The 16,540-nt window shown below is 41.6% G+C and overlaps 1 protein-coding gene across 5 annotated transcripts in view; it reads right to left on the bottom strand.

Moving 5' to 3' along the window:
- The window catches only part of Kif16b (kinesin family member 16B), a 265,927-nt gene that overhangs the window by 85,873 nt on the left and 163,514 nt on the right, over positions 1 to 16,540 (bottom strand). For all 5 annotated transcript variants that reach the window (XR_004770654.1, XM_035447150.1, XM_035447149.1 and 2 more), the window contains exons 18-20: positions 11,209 to 11,262; positions 7,752 to 9,095; positions 3,150 to 3,302 (exon numbers count right to left, since the gene is read on the bottom strand). Coding sequence is in view for 4 of the 5 variants with exons in the window: in XM_035447150.1 (XP_035303041.1) it covers positions 3,150 to 3,302; positions 7,752 to 9,095; positions 11,209 to 11,262 (1,551 nt within the window). In the remaining variant the exon portion in view is untranslated. The remainder of the gene's footprint in view (positions 1 to 3,149; positions 3,303 to 7,751; positions 9,096 to 11,208; positions 11,263 to 16,540) is intronic.

Below are 16,540 nucleotides of genomic sequence, written 5' to 3'. Positions count from 1 at the left end.
AGTTTCTTCTTTCTAAGAAGTCTGGTACTATGCATTCACTCTCTGGGCTTTCCCACTTGAGACAGTATTGTATATATAAATAAATAAGAGGAAACTCAAACTGAATGGAGAGTAGGCTGTTCTATTGAAACACTTCCTGGATCTTATCTTCAACAGAACATTGCAGAGTAAAGGCAAATCACAGCCATGGATGTCAGAGGCTCTGTCCTCACAGATTCCACTGTCAGATAGACCACTGGGTTTCCTCATTTGGAAAAGGAAGATACAATGATAAGGTACCCTAACACACAAGGCCATTTGTGATGATTACTAAAAATCAAAAAGAGGTAGAAGACATATTCTATGAATATTGACTGTTCATCTGAAACAATGTCTTGTGTTCTCCTAGCCTATCTTGTAACTCTTAACTAGGTTATCTACATGTGGCCATTGGGCTGATGGAGCTCCCACCAAGCGCCAAGACTACCTAACAAAAACACCAATACCAGACATGAAAAGCCCTCATCTGAGTTATTAGCCAGGGCTGTGCAAGAGACACCCAAATCATACAACCTATTGCTGTTGTACTTCGTTGCCCCTCAGAGATGGAAGGCAAATCCCTATTGATGAAGATACCATGTACTTCTGAAACATATCCCAGAGACCCCTGAGCTGGAAACTGACCCAAATGCCCCCTCCTGAAGACTAGCTTTCATGGTATTAGAAGGCATCACACAAATTTCCAATGGAGGGAGGTAACCAATAACTCCAGTAATGATGTCTATGAAACACTATGGTGCACCAGCACTGCAATATAACCCCAAAGGCACACATAACATGGAGGTAACCAACACCTCTCTAATTAGACTTAAGACTCATTCAAGAAGAGGGAAATCATGCCTGGTACTGGATACATAGCTAACTACCTAGTGGTAGTGAAGTCATGATTATTGGAGGAAAAATCTACTACCACTAATTTACTAAACTATAATAATCTCTAACTACATTTTAAATATTTGTGTTCATACCACAGATAAGTGTAGTCTTCACCTCATCAAGGAAACTTCTCTTTACAACTGACACAGACCATTACAGAAAACTACAACCAATCAAACTCAAGAGTTGTGGGGCCTAGTCCCAATAGATACATCTACAAAAAACTCCTATAGCTAAGCCTCAAGAAACATTTTGGAAGATGTGAGCAAAAATATTGTAAAAGCCAGGGATCAGCTTGGTGTGAGATTGTGTTTCCTAGTATCATCAGAACCTACACCCATAAAATCTCACCAACATGACTGCCCAAGCATGAGCTGAGCAAGGCTGTCACCAATAGACATGCCAAAGTGGATGGGGGAAAAAGCCCATGAGACTTCAACCCTACAAAGAACTATAGGCAACTGAGGAGAGCTGGGAGAAGGAGAGATATAGTCTTCACCAGAAAACAGCACACTGATTTGTTGTTCAGTGCCAAAAGGCCAGCCCTGAAAACATACATACAAGAAACATTATACAGACTGAACAGGTTATATTTAGGAATATATATTATATACATATATGAATACAATAACAATTAGTGAAAAATAGGCTATGAATTTGAAGGAGAGCAGGGAGATACATATGAGAGACATATTGCAATTATAATAATAACTTCTAGTAGCTCAGACTGTACAAAGTAATTAAGACTTAAGTATAGGATAGCATCCTCCAATTCCACATATGGGTTCATCTGTCTTCCCTTCCTCACTCCCTCCCATTCATTCATTCATACATTGCATATGTGTATTTGATATCTATACATGTTCATGTGTGGGAGGATGCACATGTGGTAGAGGATAGAGGGCAACCTTGGAGGTTGCCATGTCTCAGGTGTCATTCATTCTTAAAGGGTCATTTACTGGACTGGAACTTCACAAGTAGGCTAAGATAGTTGGCCAGGAATCCACTCATGTCTGTCTCCTTGGTGTTGGGATTACAAATGTTTCATTATGCCTGTGCTGTGTGATATTTTGATTGTGTTTTGACAAAGCTTGCTTGGAGTCAGAGGGCAGAGCTAGCCACTAGCTGACCCAAGCGGTTGTGTGAGATTTTGATTGTGCTCCAACAGATAAAGCTTGCTTGGAGTGAGAGAGGACACGGGACATGGCAGGCAAGGCTGAGAGAGGATCTTGCCCCTTTTGGGTGGATGAACGGCAGCAGTAGGAAGCGATGGTGGCTCCTCCTCTGCTTCTCTGATCTTTCAGGTTTTTACCCCGATATCTTACTTCTAATTTTTATTGATAAATGTTAAATAGATTAACACATCATGCCTGGCTTTGTTTTTGTTTTTATTTTTAACAAGGGTCCCAGGATCTGGGTCTGAAGCCTATGAGGCAATCACTTTACTGGCTGAGCTATCTCCCTAGCACTAGATGTGTTATTTTAAATTAAATTATTTTAATGTTCATGCCTTCATATGCTCAATAAATAAGTACTTGAAAATATTTGCAAAATCTTATCAGTGTTTTGTCCTGTTGACCAATATAGAAACACTTTTCTAAAATGCCGGGTAAATATATTAATATTTCAATAGAGTAACCCAAATAAATGGCAATATTCAACTTTCAGTGTTGCAACTAAAATCATGTACAATTGGCCATGATTCATGGCCATTTAAGATGACCTCTTCAACCTCATGGACATTTTTGAACTGGTCCCATGGAAAACGCAGACCTATACTAAAAGGATATAGTGGATCATGCCATTCTGAACACACTTTGATAACTAAAAGCTGAGCTCCTAAATCCAGACTGCAAGGTTTCTCCGTTAGATATTTCCCCATGGAAAAATTCAATTAATTCTCCAACCTGGTTCTTCCAACCTGGCCTCTGCAGCACTTTGTTCTGGATGAGTTGGTTTCTTTGCACCTTTTAATTCTACCATCTCACACAAACTATTTGAAGCTTGATTTCTCTGGTTTGGCTGACCAGTTCTTAGATCCTTGATTCTCTTCACACTATTACTCACCCAGCTACTGGCCAGGCAGCAGCTTGACGAAGACAGAGGACACATCTCACACATAGCATTACTGTTGGTTTTGATAAATCCCTCCGTAGGCAAACTAGCCAATATGGGTACAATAAGTCATTACGTGGAATCAAAGCAAAGCATGGCATCAGTTGAGTGTTGAGTACCTGGCATCCATCAGTGGAGCAAGGTGAGAGTTTTCAGCCCTGGGCGGCAAGCTGGAAAGAGCAGCCTTCCCCTCTAAGGTCCCAGGATGAGGTCTCTGAACACCATCCACCTCACAGATCTTCTGTTTCAGCTGGTGGATTTCATGTTCTAGCCTAAGACGATATGAATCACATAACTCCATTAACTAATAGTATCACACAAACATTCTCTGTAGAGAACTGTTCTAAAAAACCCCAGGGGAGACAGAAAGAACTCTAGTGCAAGTTTTCTCTTCTAGCAGAAAAGGTGTCACATATGGAAAAAGGAGCAAGGTGATAAATGAGCCATGAGAAGGGTACATGAAAAGAGTTTCAGGTATCCAAGGCTTAGACTACCTGGCCACTAAGGACAAAAGCACTTTTGCTGTGTTGTAAGCAAGTTCTTAGAGGTGCTGCCTGGGATGCTGGATCCCTTAAACCTTGACTCAACAGGAGCTGGTACATATCAAAATCCTGTTAAGTACTTCTGTGTGATGAGATCTACACAAAGTAGTTCTGGGCTGAGTATTAAAGGTCATTGGAATTATGGGCATTTGACAATGGAAGATGCTTCAAGATCAGAAACCAATCATAGCAAAGAGATTGTACCACAAAACCCAGGAAAGCACTTTGGCCAAGGTAGAAGAAATGGGAAGGGGAGCCAGGGGAAGCCAGATCTAGGAAATAAGGTTGAGTTACATGAGAAATTAAAATGAGCCACAAATTGTGAAAGCATAAAGTATTACTGCAGATGATAACTGGTACATATTGTAAGCTCTGAACTGTATGAAAAGCTGAGCCAGGTAAACCCAAATCCTGAATGATCAGGCTGAAGGGTCACGCTTACTGGCAGATTTAGCCCAGGAACATAAGACTCGGCAGCTGAAGGCCACAGCTCACTCAGTGAGTGAATACAGACAGGTACTGGATCTGGATTTCTACTTCTCCAGGGTTCAAATGAGTTCCACTAATCTCTTTTATTTTCTTAATCTCCAAAAACTCAGAGATCTTATGTCAAATGCTGACACATTTTGATGCTGCCAACCCCCTGGTGCTACCATCAGTATCTTGACTGTTTCATCCTGAACATGAAGGCCATGTTCTTAATTCCCAGAGATGTAATTCTGGGTTCAGGAGAGGCAGCACTCATGGCTTCCATAGGAGGAAGCTTTCAGTTCAACACCGGTCTTAGTTCTCTACTGAGGAGGGAAGTGTCTTGAGCATCCATTTGCAGACCATCCGATATTTTCAGAAAAGGAGAAAAGTAGCATCAAGGAGGGATATATGGATCTGGGCATGGTGGTCCACACCTGTAAATGGGGGGGAGGCATGGAGGAGTTGATCTGGTCATCCTCTGCTATATAGCAAGTTTGAGGCCAGTAAGGATTACATGAGACCCTCTCTCAAAAACACAACAACCAGCAACAAATAAGAATGGTGTGAGGGACCACATGGATGCAAAGAATCAAGGACTGCTTTCAACAACAATGGAAGCAGAAGACAGCAATATTCATGATCTTCTGATGCCTGCTGGATTTCACACATGGGTTCTTCCAGGCTAAGATGTTAGAAAATCTGTACTGATTTAGTGATTTAGTATAGAGGATTGATTGAGTAGGACGCTAACAACACAGTGAGATTTATATAGATAGCAGGGGTCAAACAGGACAGAACGTGAAATGCATGCAATGTGAAGTACTGCACTGTCTGTACTTCAGCCACATTTACCAGCCCACTAACTGCTGGGCAAGAAATAGACCTAGATGAAGCCTCTAATTTGCCACTTTCTCTGTGTCACTAGTCCTCCTAGTAATATAATCACTGTGGGTTCAAATCTCCTACCTTCTGCCCAGGGGTTTTGTCTCTTCCTCATAGGAAGACTCAGTGACAGCACACAAATGCATTTTAAAAACATTTAGAGTTACATGGGATTATTCCTCATGGAGGGCCTTGTGACTATAATCATCATTTTTTAGGACTCCAGATCTGATCAAACAGTGAGTATTAGCAGTTTTCATCTTACCTTTCCTATGGTGACAAGCGGGCTTTCTAATGGAGCTGCCTGATGCTTGTCACTGGGGAATGAGCAGCAATGGAAAAGAAAGCAGTGCCATGGCTTAACCAGTTCACCAGGCACCAAGGAACTAATGGGAAAACATGTTCAGTGCAGCACTGGTCAGTTTCACAAGGGGCCAAGTCAGGCTACACAGCTAGTATGGCTTAACTGTGAGAATCCAGAAAGAAAACAACACGAGCAGAAATGCTGTAGAAAGCTGCTGAAGCACTGAAGGCAAAGCAGAGTGCCCAGACTTCATCAGCCTGCATTAGATATTAGTGAAGTCTATTTCATCAGAACTAGTGACTCTAAGTGCCTCCTTTCGAGCTTTCTGGAGGACTGCTGACACCGAGGAATCACTTCCATGGAAATTTCAAAACCATGTCTGCTATTATAGAGTATTAATACTGAATGGCTGGTTGACAAAAGTCAGGGACATCAAGCTAAAAGCTCAGGCTGCCTCTTACTGCACACTGCAGGACACAAATTGAGAGCATGCCCTCCACTACTTTAAATTTCCTGGGGCTAGAGCTCTGTCCAGCAATTTCATTTACATAACATACCTGCAATCATTTTCTTAAACCTCTGACCTACTGCTCTGAAATAATAACATTATGGTTTTGATTGTTATTTTGTTTCTGTTTTGCCTAAAGGAATTACCAGAGAGTGACTGTAAATGGAATCCATAGGATAAGCAGATCCCTTAAAAGGAAGCTGTCTTGACCTTCTCAGGAAAACGATGGGTAACAGATAAAGTTAACACTTCTGACAAGGTCTTGCCTTGTCTCTGCAACTGTACCAATGCCTCTGTCAAATGTTAAGTCAGGTCCTAAGGATAAGAGACAGAGTACCAGAGTACTGATGATTATGGGTGGGATAAGGGTCCTCCCACATGGGTTTCAGTTAAAAACTATGAACAGAGGCTGGGCCTGGGGGTGCATGCCTTTAATACCCGTACTCCAGAGTCAGAGACAGGCAGATCTTCATGAGCTAGAGGGTGTGAGTAGCAAGTTAGCAAATTCAGCCAGACATACACAGTGAAAGACAGTTTTAAAAAAAAAAAAACAGACAAAGAATAACTTATAAACAAGAGTTCCTTGAAAAAGGCACGCCTATGTTGAAGATTCTGCAGACTGATCAACCAAATAGACTAATTCGAAATTATCTTTATGAACAGACAGAGTAAACTTATTTTGGGCAATTTTTACTTTCATTAACAGTCATTTATCAGTTATGTGTGAATCTGAGCCAACAGCCTCTTGATACTTAAGATAAATCCCTGGAATGTGTCCCTAAACTTGACATGCCTAGCCTCAACCAATCCAATAGCTAGAATAATGTCATCAGATAGCATCTAAAACCCACAGTTGAGATTTTTTTTCCCAGTCTGTGGAATCAACTGATGTCCTCACCAATACATTTGATAAACACATGATTTATGACTTTGATTTGTTCTAGGAGAGCTCATGTGACCACTTCTGGAGTGAACCATGTCACTCAGGACAAGTAAAATCTGTGTTCTCTGGCTGTAGCCACTCAGAATTGGCTCTGTAAATTATCTCTTAATCCCTCTGGAGCAAGAGCTTTGCTTTGTGTTGATAACTTAACTGATCAGAGTATGGAGCTAAAAGAAAAAAGGACCTAAGTGGTCAAGGCCATCCAAGCAGTAAGAGACAAATCAACCAGGGGATGGGTCCACTTTGCAAACTGGTTATGTTCACACACTGGTAGCCTTTAACCTCTCTGGGAGTCTTAGAATGACTGCAGGCTCCCAGAAAAGAAGCTCCTAGCTTCCTATATTTACTTATTTCAGAGTATACCCCTAATGATCATGGCAATAGACTAGAAAGATAAATATTCTTTCTTCACCATGTCAAGAGTGTTTGTTTCCCAGTTTTCTTTCTAAAATGCTGACTTGAAGGGTGGGGCATCTACCTGATTTTAGTTCTCAATTTGTGGGAACCAGCTCAGGATTAACAATGCATGAACTCTGGGGACAGGACTTCACTGTGGCCAGTGCTACTCACAGAGAAGTTGTGAAATCCTGGTGAAGAAGATCAGGCATGGGAGAGGGGAAGAAGTGGGGTGGTGAGCAGGCAAGGAAATGGATAAGAAGGGAACATGGTGGGGTGGGGGGTAGGAGTGGGGCAGGGATGAGAGGGAGTTAAAGGGTGGGGATCTAGGTTGAAGTTCTCCCAGCACCTGTACTTGTCAAAATATTCAAGCACACACCCCAGGGGTCAGTTTGATGAAAGACCAGGATTTTGCTTTTGCCTGTGTTCTTTTTTCAACTTTAAGTCAATGATTCTAAAACAAGGATCTTATGGAAAAACAAACAAAAAATGTTTAGGGGTGCTTCTATTAGATTGAGTTTTTGGGTTTTTTTGTTTGTTTTTTAAAGCCTTTTGCCTATGTACTAGAGAGCATAAAGCCTATGATAATCACTTCTCTAGAGAGTGAGAAGCCACAAGAGGCAGAAAATTGCTCAGTGCCTACCCTATGTTTCACTCCCTCTGCCTTAGTCTTACCGTACAGGGTCCTTCTCAAGGGCCTCTTGTTTGATGTCCAGGTTGGCCCACAGCCCTGACTTCTCCATGCTGTGGAGAGAGCCAAGTCTCGGCCTCTGCTCCTGGATCTCCAAGTCCAGGGTGGAGCGCCTCTGCAGGGCAGAGTGCCTCTGCTCTAGCTTGGCCACAGCCTGCTCCAATGCTTCTCTCTGCTGCTTCTCCTGGGACTCCAGAATCTCCTTCTCCTTTTTTCTCACCTTCTCTTCTTGTCTGGCGACATTAGCTGTGAACTCGAAGGTGGCCTGGAGCTGCTGCAGCTGGCTAGCATTAGCCTGGTACTGTGTGATCAGCTCTTCTTTTTCTTCCATTTCTTTCTCTACTTGGTAGAGAGTGTTTTCTAGGCCCAGGGCACCCCTGTCAATGATGTCAAGAGCTCTCTGCTTTTCTTCCAGCAGAGCTGGCAAATGATTTTGCACAAGGTCCCGTAGCTGGCGCTCTTTGCTCTGTAGCCTGGACTCTGCAGTCTTTATTTTCTCTAGATCTTCAGACCGGTAGGGGATGGTACTGTTATCTATCACGAACAAGCTAGGTTCCTTGTGGGCTTCACATCTTACACGCTCCAGGGCTTCCTGCTCTTCTTGGACTGCTTTGCTTAGGAGGTCTTTCTGTTGGCCCATGTCCTTCTCTAGGTTTGCTAGCTTGACAAGCTGCCTTCTCTTGAACTCTAAGAAGTACAGTTGAGCCCTTTCCAGTTCCTCCCCACAGGTGTGGTTCTCTCGTGCTCCAGCCTCTTTGGCCTGCAAGAGGGCTTCCTGGATGCCTTCTAGTTCCCTCTTTTCCTCCTGGGCCCGCTGGACCTCTCCAGGCCACAGCAGTGGAACAGTCTCCTGCCTCTCCCGCAGCTGTTCCTCCAGGTGTGCCACCAGCAGCACCTGCTCCTTCTCTTGCTCTTCCAGCCTCCTTTTCTCCAGCTGCAGCTTGGCACTTTGGGCATCTTGTTCTCTGTGCAGCCGGTCCAGCTCCTGGTATATTTGGACCTTCTCGGCCTGCTCATGGCTGTTGAGCTCTTGGAGCCTGCGAAGCTCCTCTCTGATGCGGGAGAAGCTCTCTTCCTCCTGCCTCCTCTGTTGCTCTAGTCCCTGCTGCTCCCGGAGCCTCTCTTCCTCAAACCTTTCCTTCTCAGCCAGCAGGTCCTTGAGCTTGTTTTCAATGTGGAAGCTGCGGCGTTTGAGGCTTTCCTCTTGTTTTCGGATCTGCCGCTGTACCATCTCTGTTTCCTTGCGCCTGGTCTCCACCTCCTGCTGCATTCGCTCTAGCTCTGCCTTGTCCGATTTCTGCTTTTCCTCCATCTCTTCGATGAGTTTCCTGCATTGCAAATGCCAACTGGTCATTATTTGATCACTATGCTCAGCTTCAGTCCAACTTTCCCCTAACTGGACTGTTCCAAAAACACACAGGCAACATAAAGCCAAACCTTTCATTAAAACAAATGAAGAGGGAGTGCTTTCCTTTCACATTTTCAGAAGCATGCTATTTCATTTTCATTTTCATTTTATTTTATTTACTGTCCAGTATGTTGTCTGCCTAGTCTCCTGAAGTAGCTTCTGGTATCATTCCTTTGTGAACCCTAGAATCATGTGTTATGCATGGTATAATTAAGAAATCCCACTGAGCTCAAAGGGAAAAACACCATGTCCAATTTAAATTTAAATGTGCCTAGTTTTATTCAGCCCAATGACTAAACTAACATTCACTAACAAGATGACATTAAGTAAATTTTTTTAATGCTGTCTTCAATGCACTGGGATTGAATAACAAAGTCAAAAAAAAATGGACAGTAGATTGTTTCAGTTCAAAAGAGAACCCAATACGGTCTTTAGCATTTAATCACTGGTCCAGAGCAAATTATACTCATCAAAATAGCCTATAATATTGGAAACAACTGGAGTCTGTTAGGATACTTGAACACATGGGGGTCACATGCTGTGTTTTCTACAGAGGCACAATTGATTCTTCCCTGGCACTAGAAGAGCTTGGGGAGTTGGAGTGGCTTCCCAAGCAAGAGCATGAAATGACAGTGCTTAAAGTTGACCTCTATCCCCTGACACCCAAACTCCTGTTCTGTATGATGGTGGACACTAAACTCATTCCCATGAGCAGTTTAACCCCCAATTCTAGAAATACTAACTATGCTTCAGATCCTCGCTGGCCTTGGCTCCTCCTTCAATACTTGTTAAATGCAACAGGGGGAAAGAGAAACTATGATTGAATTAAAGAATATTTTAGAACATATCTCAAATAAGCAGCAATATATACATATATATCACACTTATGTGTATATACATACCTATACATATATATGTACACACACACACACACACACACACACACACACACACACACACACACACACGCCCCAATGAAAGCAAGCAAAGAACAAGAAAAACAAATCGCAGGTGGGAAAACACCAATAGCTCTACAAAGGACAGTGGTGCTGGTTGTGGCGGTGTATGCTTGTTAACCCAGCACTTGGCAGGCAGATGCAGTGGGCCAGCCTAGGTCACATATTGAAACCCTATAGTAAAGCAAAAAAAAAAAAAAATCAAAGGCTGGAAGGGAGAGCTTGGTCTATGACGGTTCTCAATATTCCTAATGCCGTGGCCCTCTTGTTGCGGTGATCCCCACCATAAAATTATTTCATTGCTACTTCATAACTGTAATTTTGCTACTGTTATGAATTGTAATGTTAAGATCTGTGTTTCCTGATGGTCTTAAGTGACCCTTTTGAAAGGGTCATTCAACCCCCAAGGCAGTTGGTACCTAAAGACTGAGAAGTACTGTGCTCTCTCTTTCTTCCTCCCCTGCCCCACATGGATGGATAGACGGTGGGGAGGAGAGATAACTTAGCTCCATAGTAAAGAGCACAGAGGACCAGGGCTCACAAACCCCACATGGGGGCTCACAAACATTTGTAATGCCACTTCCAGGTTGAGGAGATCCAAGTACCCTGTTCTGACTTCTGTGGGCACTAAGCAAACATATGGTGCATACATACATATACATTCAAGCAAACGTGTATACTTAAAGTAAAATAAATAAATCTTATTTTTTTAATTAAGAAGTTGGAGATGGGTTGTCCAAAAGGAAAATGCTTTTGATTTTTCATCTTTATATACTCATTACTTTTTAAGAACCCAAGAATAGTAAGGAAAGATTTGGGGATAAATTTCAACAGAGCTCAGATGTTTAATTTACTGACTATTACCCTTTTTTTTTCACACATATTTGAAGATGAACTGCTGTGAAATTTTTAAGATGACGTAATTCAATCACTTATAAGAAACTACCCACAGGCATTAGATATGTAAATAGCAGACTCGGAGCTAGAGGGAACCATGGAAACAGAAGAGGTGAACTCTGGAAGGATACTAAGAGAGCAGTCCAGAAAGCCACTTGACTCGAGGGCCTCACAGCTTACCTTTTACTTTCTAGTTTTTCAAGTTCTTCACGCTGCTGTCTCTCAAATTCAAGTCTGACAAAATCAAGTGAAAATAAGTTACTTCCATGAAGGAGCTTTTCTCTCTGCACATGGAATCACACACTGGAGCACAGATTTTTTCTATTACTTTAACTACTATGGATTAGCAAGTTTAAAACACAGTCTTTGCTCTATTACTATGATTAGAAATTAGATATAATTTACATGTTTGAACTTAGACTGAACAGAACAGATTTGATTTGAAAAAAAAATCACTATAGTTAAAAAAACAGAATTAAACACAACTTCTAAATGCTAAGCATGTCTATTCCATGCAGCTTAGTCACTGATGAGTAAGTAAGAAGGAGAATCTACCTTAGACAGATGGGTCCTTTTATAGGGAAAAGACTGCCAGGGAGGTAGAGGGGAGAGAGCACAGACATCCATTAAGAAAACAATTCAAAGGAGGGAAAACACCAGGAGAAAAGCAGTAAGGTACTTAAAAGACAACGGTCATGCATAGATCTAATGATCTTTTTGCAAATATCACATTTCCCAGTAAGTGCATGAAGCAAACACTCCAGAAAGTTAGCTTGCCGTTTTTCACATTCTGTGACAGTCATAGGGCCGGTGACTATTGAGCACAAGTAGTTACTATGCATAGCAAAGCCCTGTTTTAGTGCTTTATCATAATTATTCTACTTAGAAGCTCAGATGTTCTGGGTGGCAGTGGGGTCTACGAACTAAACAGTCACACACTTGTAACAAAATAACAAAAAATGGGTCATGTGGAATTTTTAAATTCTGACAACACAAACCAATTTCCCTGACATTAGGAAATAGGTTTCGCTTTTTCAGCTGAACACTATGAACTGTAATGCTCGAATATAAACATTTCTCTGTTGTAGTTGGCAGATAGTGCTGCAAAGCTGAACTATGGAACAATTAACCATAAACTATTTTCCTTGAACCATGTGTAAATCCAAACTGGCAACACAGATGTTATTACAACGATCTGAGATATGTTTCAAAGGGATCTCTTGTCACTTTATTTGGGCTAATAATGTGGAGAGGAAGGAACAGTTATGCTGATCTGCACAGGCTGTCTCCTTTGTCCTCCCACAATATTAGGGCTGCAAACTGGATCTCCAAGTTACAGACAAGGAACCCAAAACTCGTATGTCTCCAGAACTTGTTCCAGGTCACAATGATAATATGTGGTGGAGCCAGCATTTGAACCCACAACAATTAGCTTCCCAAACACCCTCTGTTGACTCATTTTGTAAGCCTTATTCAGATTTGTGATATAAAATACGAGAGCTTACCTCTTCACTGCAAGTTGTTCCTGTTGATATTTACGCTATGTCAAGTGAACACAATTTGCAGCTTAGTAGAAGCACAGGTGTTCACATGAGGTCCGTCATGAAGATGGGTAACTGGCAACCATGGAGCCAAGTCCATTTGGCTGTGCATTACATGGGTACGATACAATCATTCCTAGTAAATATTTCTAGTGTTGTGTTCTCTCTCTCTCATCCCCCTCCGTGTGTGTGTGTGTGTGTGTGTGTGTGTGTGTGTGTGTGTGTGTGTGTGTGTGTATTTAGGAACATATGTGTCAATAGGTACAAGTAGAAGTCAGAGGATAACGTCAGGGGGTCAGTTCTCACCCCCACCTTGTTTGAGACCGTCTCTCTTGTTGTTCACTGATGTATATGTCAGATTAGATGGGCCTTGAGCTTCTGGGAATTCTCTGCTCCTGTCTCTGCCTCCCACTTCGCTGTAGGGACACATTGACAGACACATGTGCTGCTGTGTTGGCTTTTATGTGGGTTCTGGGAATCCAGGTTCAGATTACAAGTAGCAAGTATTTTACCCACAGAATCATCTTCACAACCTCCTGGTAAACACTTTTGGACTTCAACATATAGCTAATTCCTTCTAGAGACATTTACCTATTCCACAGTAAAACTTGTTAAAATACTTTGGAGAGCAAAAATTTCCCTAAAAGAATCCCCTTTAATCTTTGTTTTCATCTTCTGTAATACAGTTCTCCATGCATAGAAGTATCCATGGCTTTGACAGCACATGTATGTATCAGGCTGCTCTAAGAGCTGCAGCCAGGGACTGGGATGAAAACCCATCTTCTAGGATGGGTTTCCAACACCTAGGCTCTGTGCTCCACCCAGTCCTCTAATTACAGGAAGCTGACATATTTATCATCCTCAGGCCACAAAGCTAGAAACTGAAGCTTAGTATATTGAGAGCATCAGAATCCAACTTTGGTTCCAAAACTTATTATCAGCCACAATTTTTCTTCAGCAGTTGTGTGGTGACAAGGAGATCACAAAATACAAGTGATAATATTTGATTTTACATTCTACCGAAGCAGTAGCTTCAAATGTTAAGTGAATGCAGTGTTAGGAAATGAGGTACACAAGCAGACATGGGCAGACCCTAAGCATTATCACCCCACATTATATAGCTCCTCTCTTTTCTGCAACAGTGTGCCAGACACAGGAGTAAATATCTTGATTCTAGGTCTGTGTTTTTCTTTCTTTTGTATAACATAAAACTTAAGAAATTCTTATTAAAACCAGATTTTAGCTTCCCACAAATGACATGGCAAGGCATGCGTTTCAGGAGGGCTATCAGGAACCATATTCCAAAAAGTCTTTTCAGTTTGCTAAAGTCTTCAAACTTCAGATGAACACACCTTCCTGGTGTTTGGAAGACTAGCTGGGAAGGAAGTGAACTAAGAAGCCAGGAGACAAGTGTCAAGATGCTGAAGGGAAGTATGGGTGCTGTTCTCAGCCTTGCTGCTTCTCTCTGAGGGCAGAAGCAAGACACTATGTCAAGAGCAAAGAGACCAAGAGGCATAATTTTCAGGGATATTATTTGTAAGAGGAGAAAGGGCCAAATGGGCAAGGGAATTGTATATGGTGGTTCATGTGTGCCATAGTAGCAACAGAGAGACTGAGGCAAGAGAAGCCAGACTGGGCTATAGAGTTAGACCCTGTTTCTAAGCCAAACCCAAAACCAAATAAATAGTAGGAGAGAACTGATAAAGAAAATGAGGGGGACAGTCTCACTGAGCATCACTCAAGCTTTGGGATTGCTAATTTCAGAGGCCCAATCTTCAGGCTGACATAGTGTTTGTTTGTTTGTTGGCAGCACTGAACAGAGATGCCTGATTAAATACAGGAAACAGCTACTAAGAGCACAGGAAAAAGTTCAATTGAAGACATGGGAAGACAAAAATTCAAGTATTAATCTAAGGACTGAATTAGATACTGAACAGGAAAAGAAATGAAGCCAAAATGGAGCCTACAAGATAAAGTAGAAAAATCAAAGAGGTCTCTATGCTGACAAAGTGGGTACCACCCAATAGGACAGCAGGGTAAGTCGTTCACCCTGAATCACTAAAGACACCAGTAGTGCTCAGATAGTTGCCGAGGCTTCAGAAGAGACATGTGGAAGGGCGGATGAGAACAGCAAGGAGAGATGATGAGTGGGCATGGGCAAGTGCTGTGAGATGAGCGGATGAGAAGTGCTTCAATAGGCAGAGGACTTGAGATCTTCAAGCATCTGGGAGGAGGACATAAGGGTCTGTGGGCTCATGAAATCAGTTCTTCCACGGGAGACATCTTCAGTTTAGAATATTTGAGTAGGATTGAGATTAAACACTTGATCTGCAGCAACAGCTATCAACCTCAGATGTTGGAGGCCACAGCTTTTGGCCCTTCAGAAGAGCAGCATCTATTGATTAGGAAGATCCCTATTTTTAGTTCTTAAGAGGACAAATGTCTTTTTAATGACTTATTTCTAGATCTTAGCCATTTTCTAAATAATAATTAGATAACAGTCCCTATTTCTAGAAAAGACTAAAATTTAAACTCAACAACACTCATTTGGTGCTAACTCTTAACTGAAGTAAGGTCACCAACAACATGAGAAGAGCATCATGAGTCAGGGATCTTGCTACAACATGAGGGGACAAGAACTGCTGTGGATAGCATATAACTTCTGTTAAATAGAACATATTTACTAATCATACTTTAAAATGCATTTCTTTCCACAATCCATAATTACTTCAGTTAGTGTACCACAATAGACTGTAAAATACAAGTGTGAGACTGTCAGTATCTAGACAGTGTATCAAGTATAATTGTATGTAAATGTGGCTACATTTTTAAGCAAGTACAATTCACTATCTTACATTACTGGGATTATCATGGCCCCAAATGCTAATTTCCCAAAAGTTATAATTAAAAGGGAAACTATAAAAGGATGTAATTTTTGCAGCTGTTTTTAACATTTTAAAATGACATTTGGAGGTACACATACTGTGTTAGGTCCAACAACAAAGCGCAGCATACCATCTATTTTTATCAGGAATGAGCTTTTCTCTTCATTAAAAGACAGCTAGCATTTTTAGGTATAACTGCACATCTTGCAATTTACATCCCTGTTATCATCAGCAACAGAAAATGAGAGGGTTGGAGTTTCTCAGTTCACACCATTACTTTGAAAGTGAGACTGTGATTATTTTTAAAAGAGAGAGAAGAAAATGAAGAAAAATTTAAATAAGCAAAACCCATAAATATTTGCATCCATATGCTGTTGTAATACTGATTAGTTTGGTACCTCTAAAATCAGGCCCAAAAGCAGGAAGAGACAGCTACCCATGACCAGCCAGTACTTCAGCTGACAACTAGAGTGGTACAGGCAAGGGAAGTGAGCAACTGAGCTCCAGACTATGGCAGATCTAGAAGGGAGTTCCCATTTGGCAACACAGGTAACCCGAGACAAACATACTGGTAAAGTCTCCTGCCTGGATATCTTACTGTATTATTTGAACAGGTATATGGTTAGGAAAAAGAATTATTTGTCATTGGATAGACTAGGGATTCCCTATTAGCAATATTGGGTTGTAGTTATGTAGGTCTACTAAACTGATGTATAACTCATACAGCTACACAGAGCCTGTCTGGAATTCTTATGTTAAAATAAGAGAACCCATATTTTCATTGTATTTTGGGCTTTATGAAGTACTGTGTCTCTGATCACAGATACCTTCTGAACAAGCCCTGGCCAGTGTGTCTGGATGCTTGGCCGCATTCTTCAGTGCAAATCCTGGTAAGAAAATCCTTACATTTAGTGGAGGATGACTGCTCTTTCTCTAGTCCATTACAGAGCATTAAAATCTTTCCTCTAGGCATCAGTACTCACATAAACACTCACTGGAAAGCTAAGAAAAGGTACCTTGTAGAGATAATTGGCAGGAATTTCCAACCCCTCCATGTTAAGACACTGGGTTATCCCACAGCAACCA

Source organism: Cricetulus griseus, chromosome 6, assembly GCF_003668045.3.
Source record: "Cricetulus griseus strain 17A/GY chromosome 6, alternate assembly CriGri-PICRH-1.0, whole genome shotgun sequence".
Taxonomy (NCBI): domain Eukaryota; kingdom Metazoa; phylum Chordata; class Mammalia; order Rodentia; family Cricetidae; genus Cricetulus; species Cricetulus griseus.
Note: the sequence above shows the minus strand (reverse complement) of the source record. Positions and strands in the feature narration are given on the sequence as shown.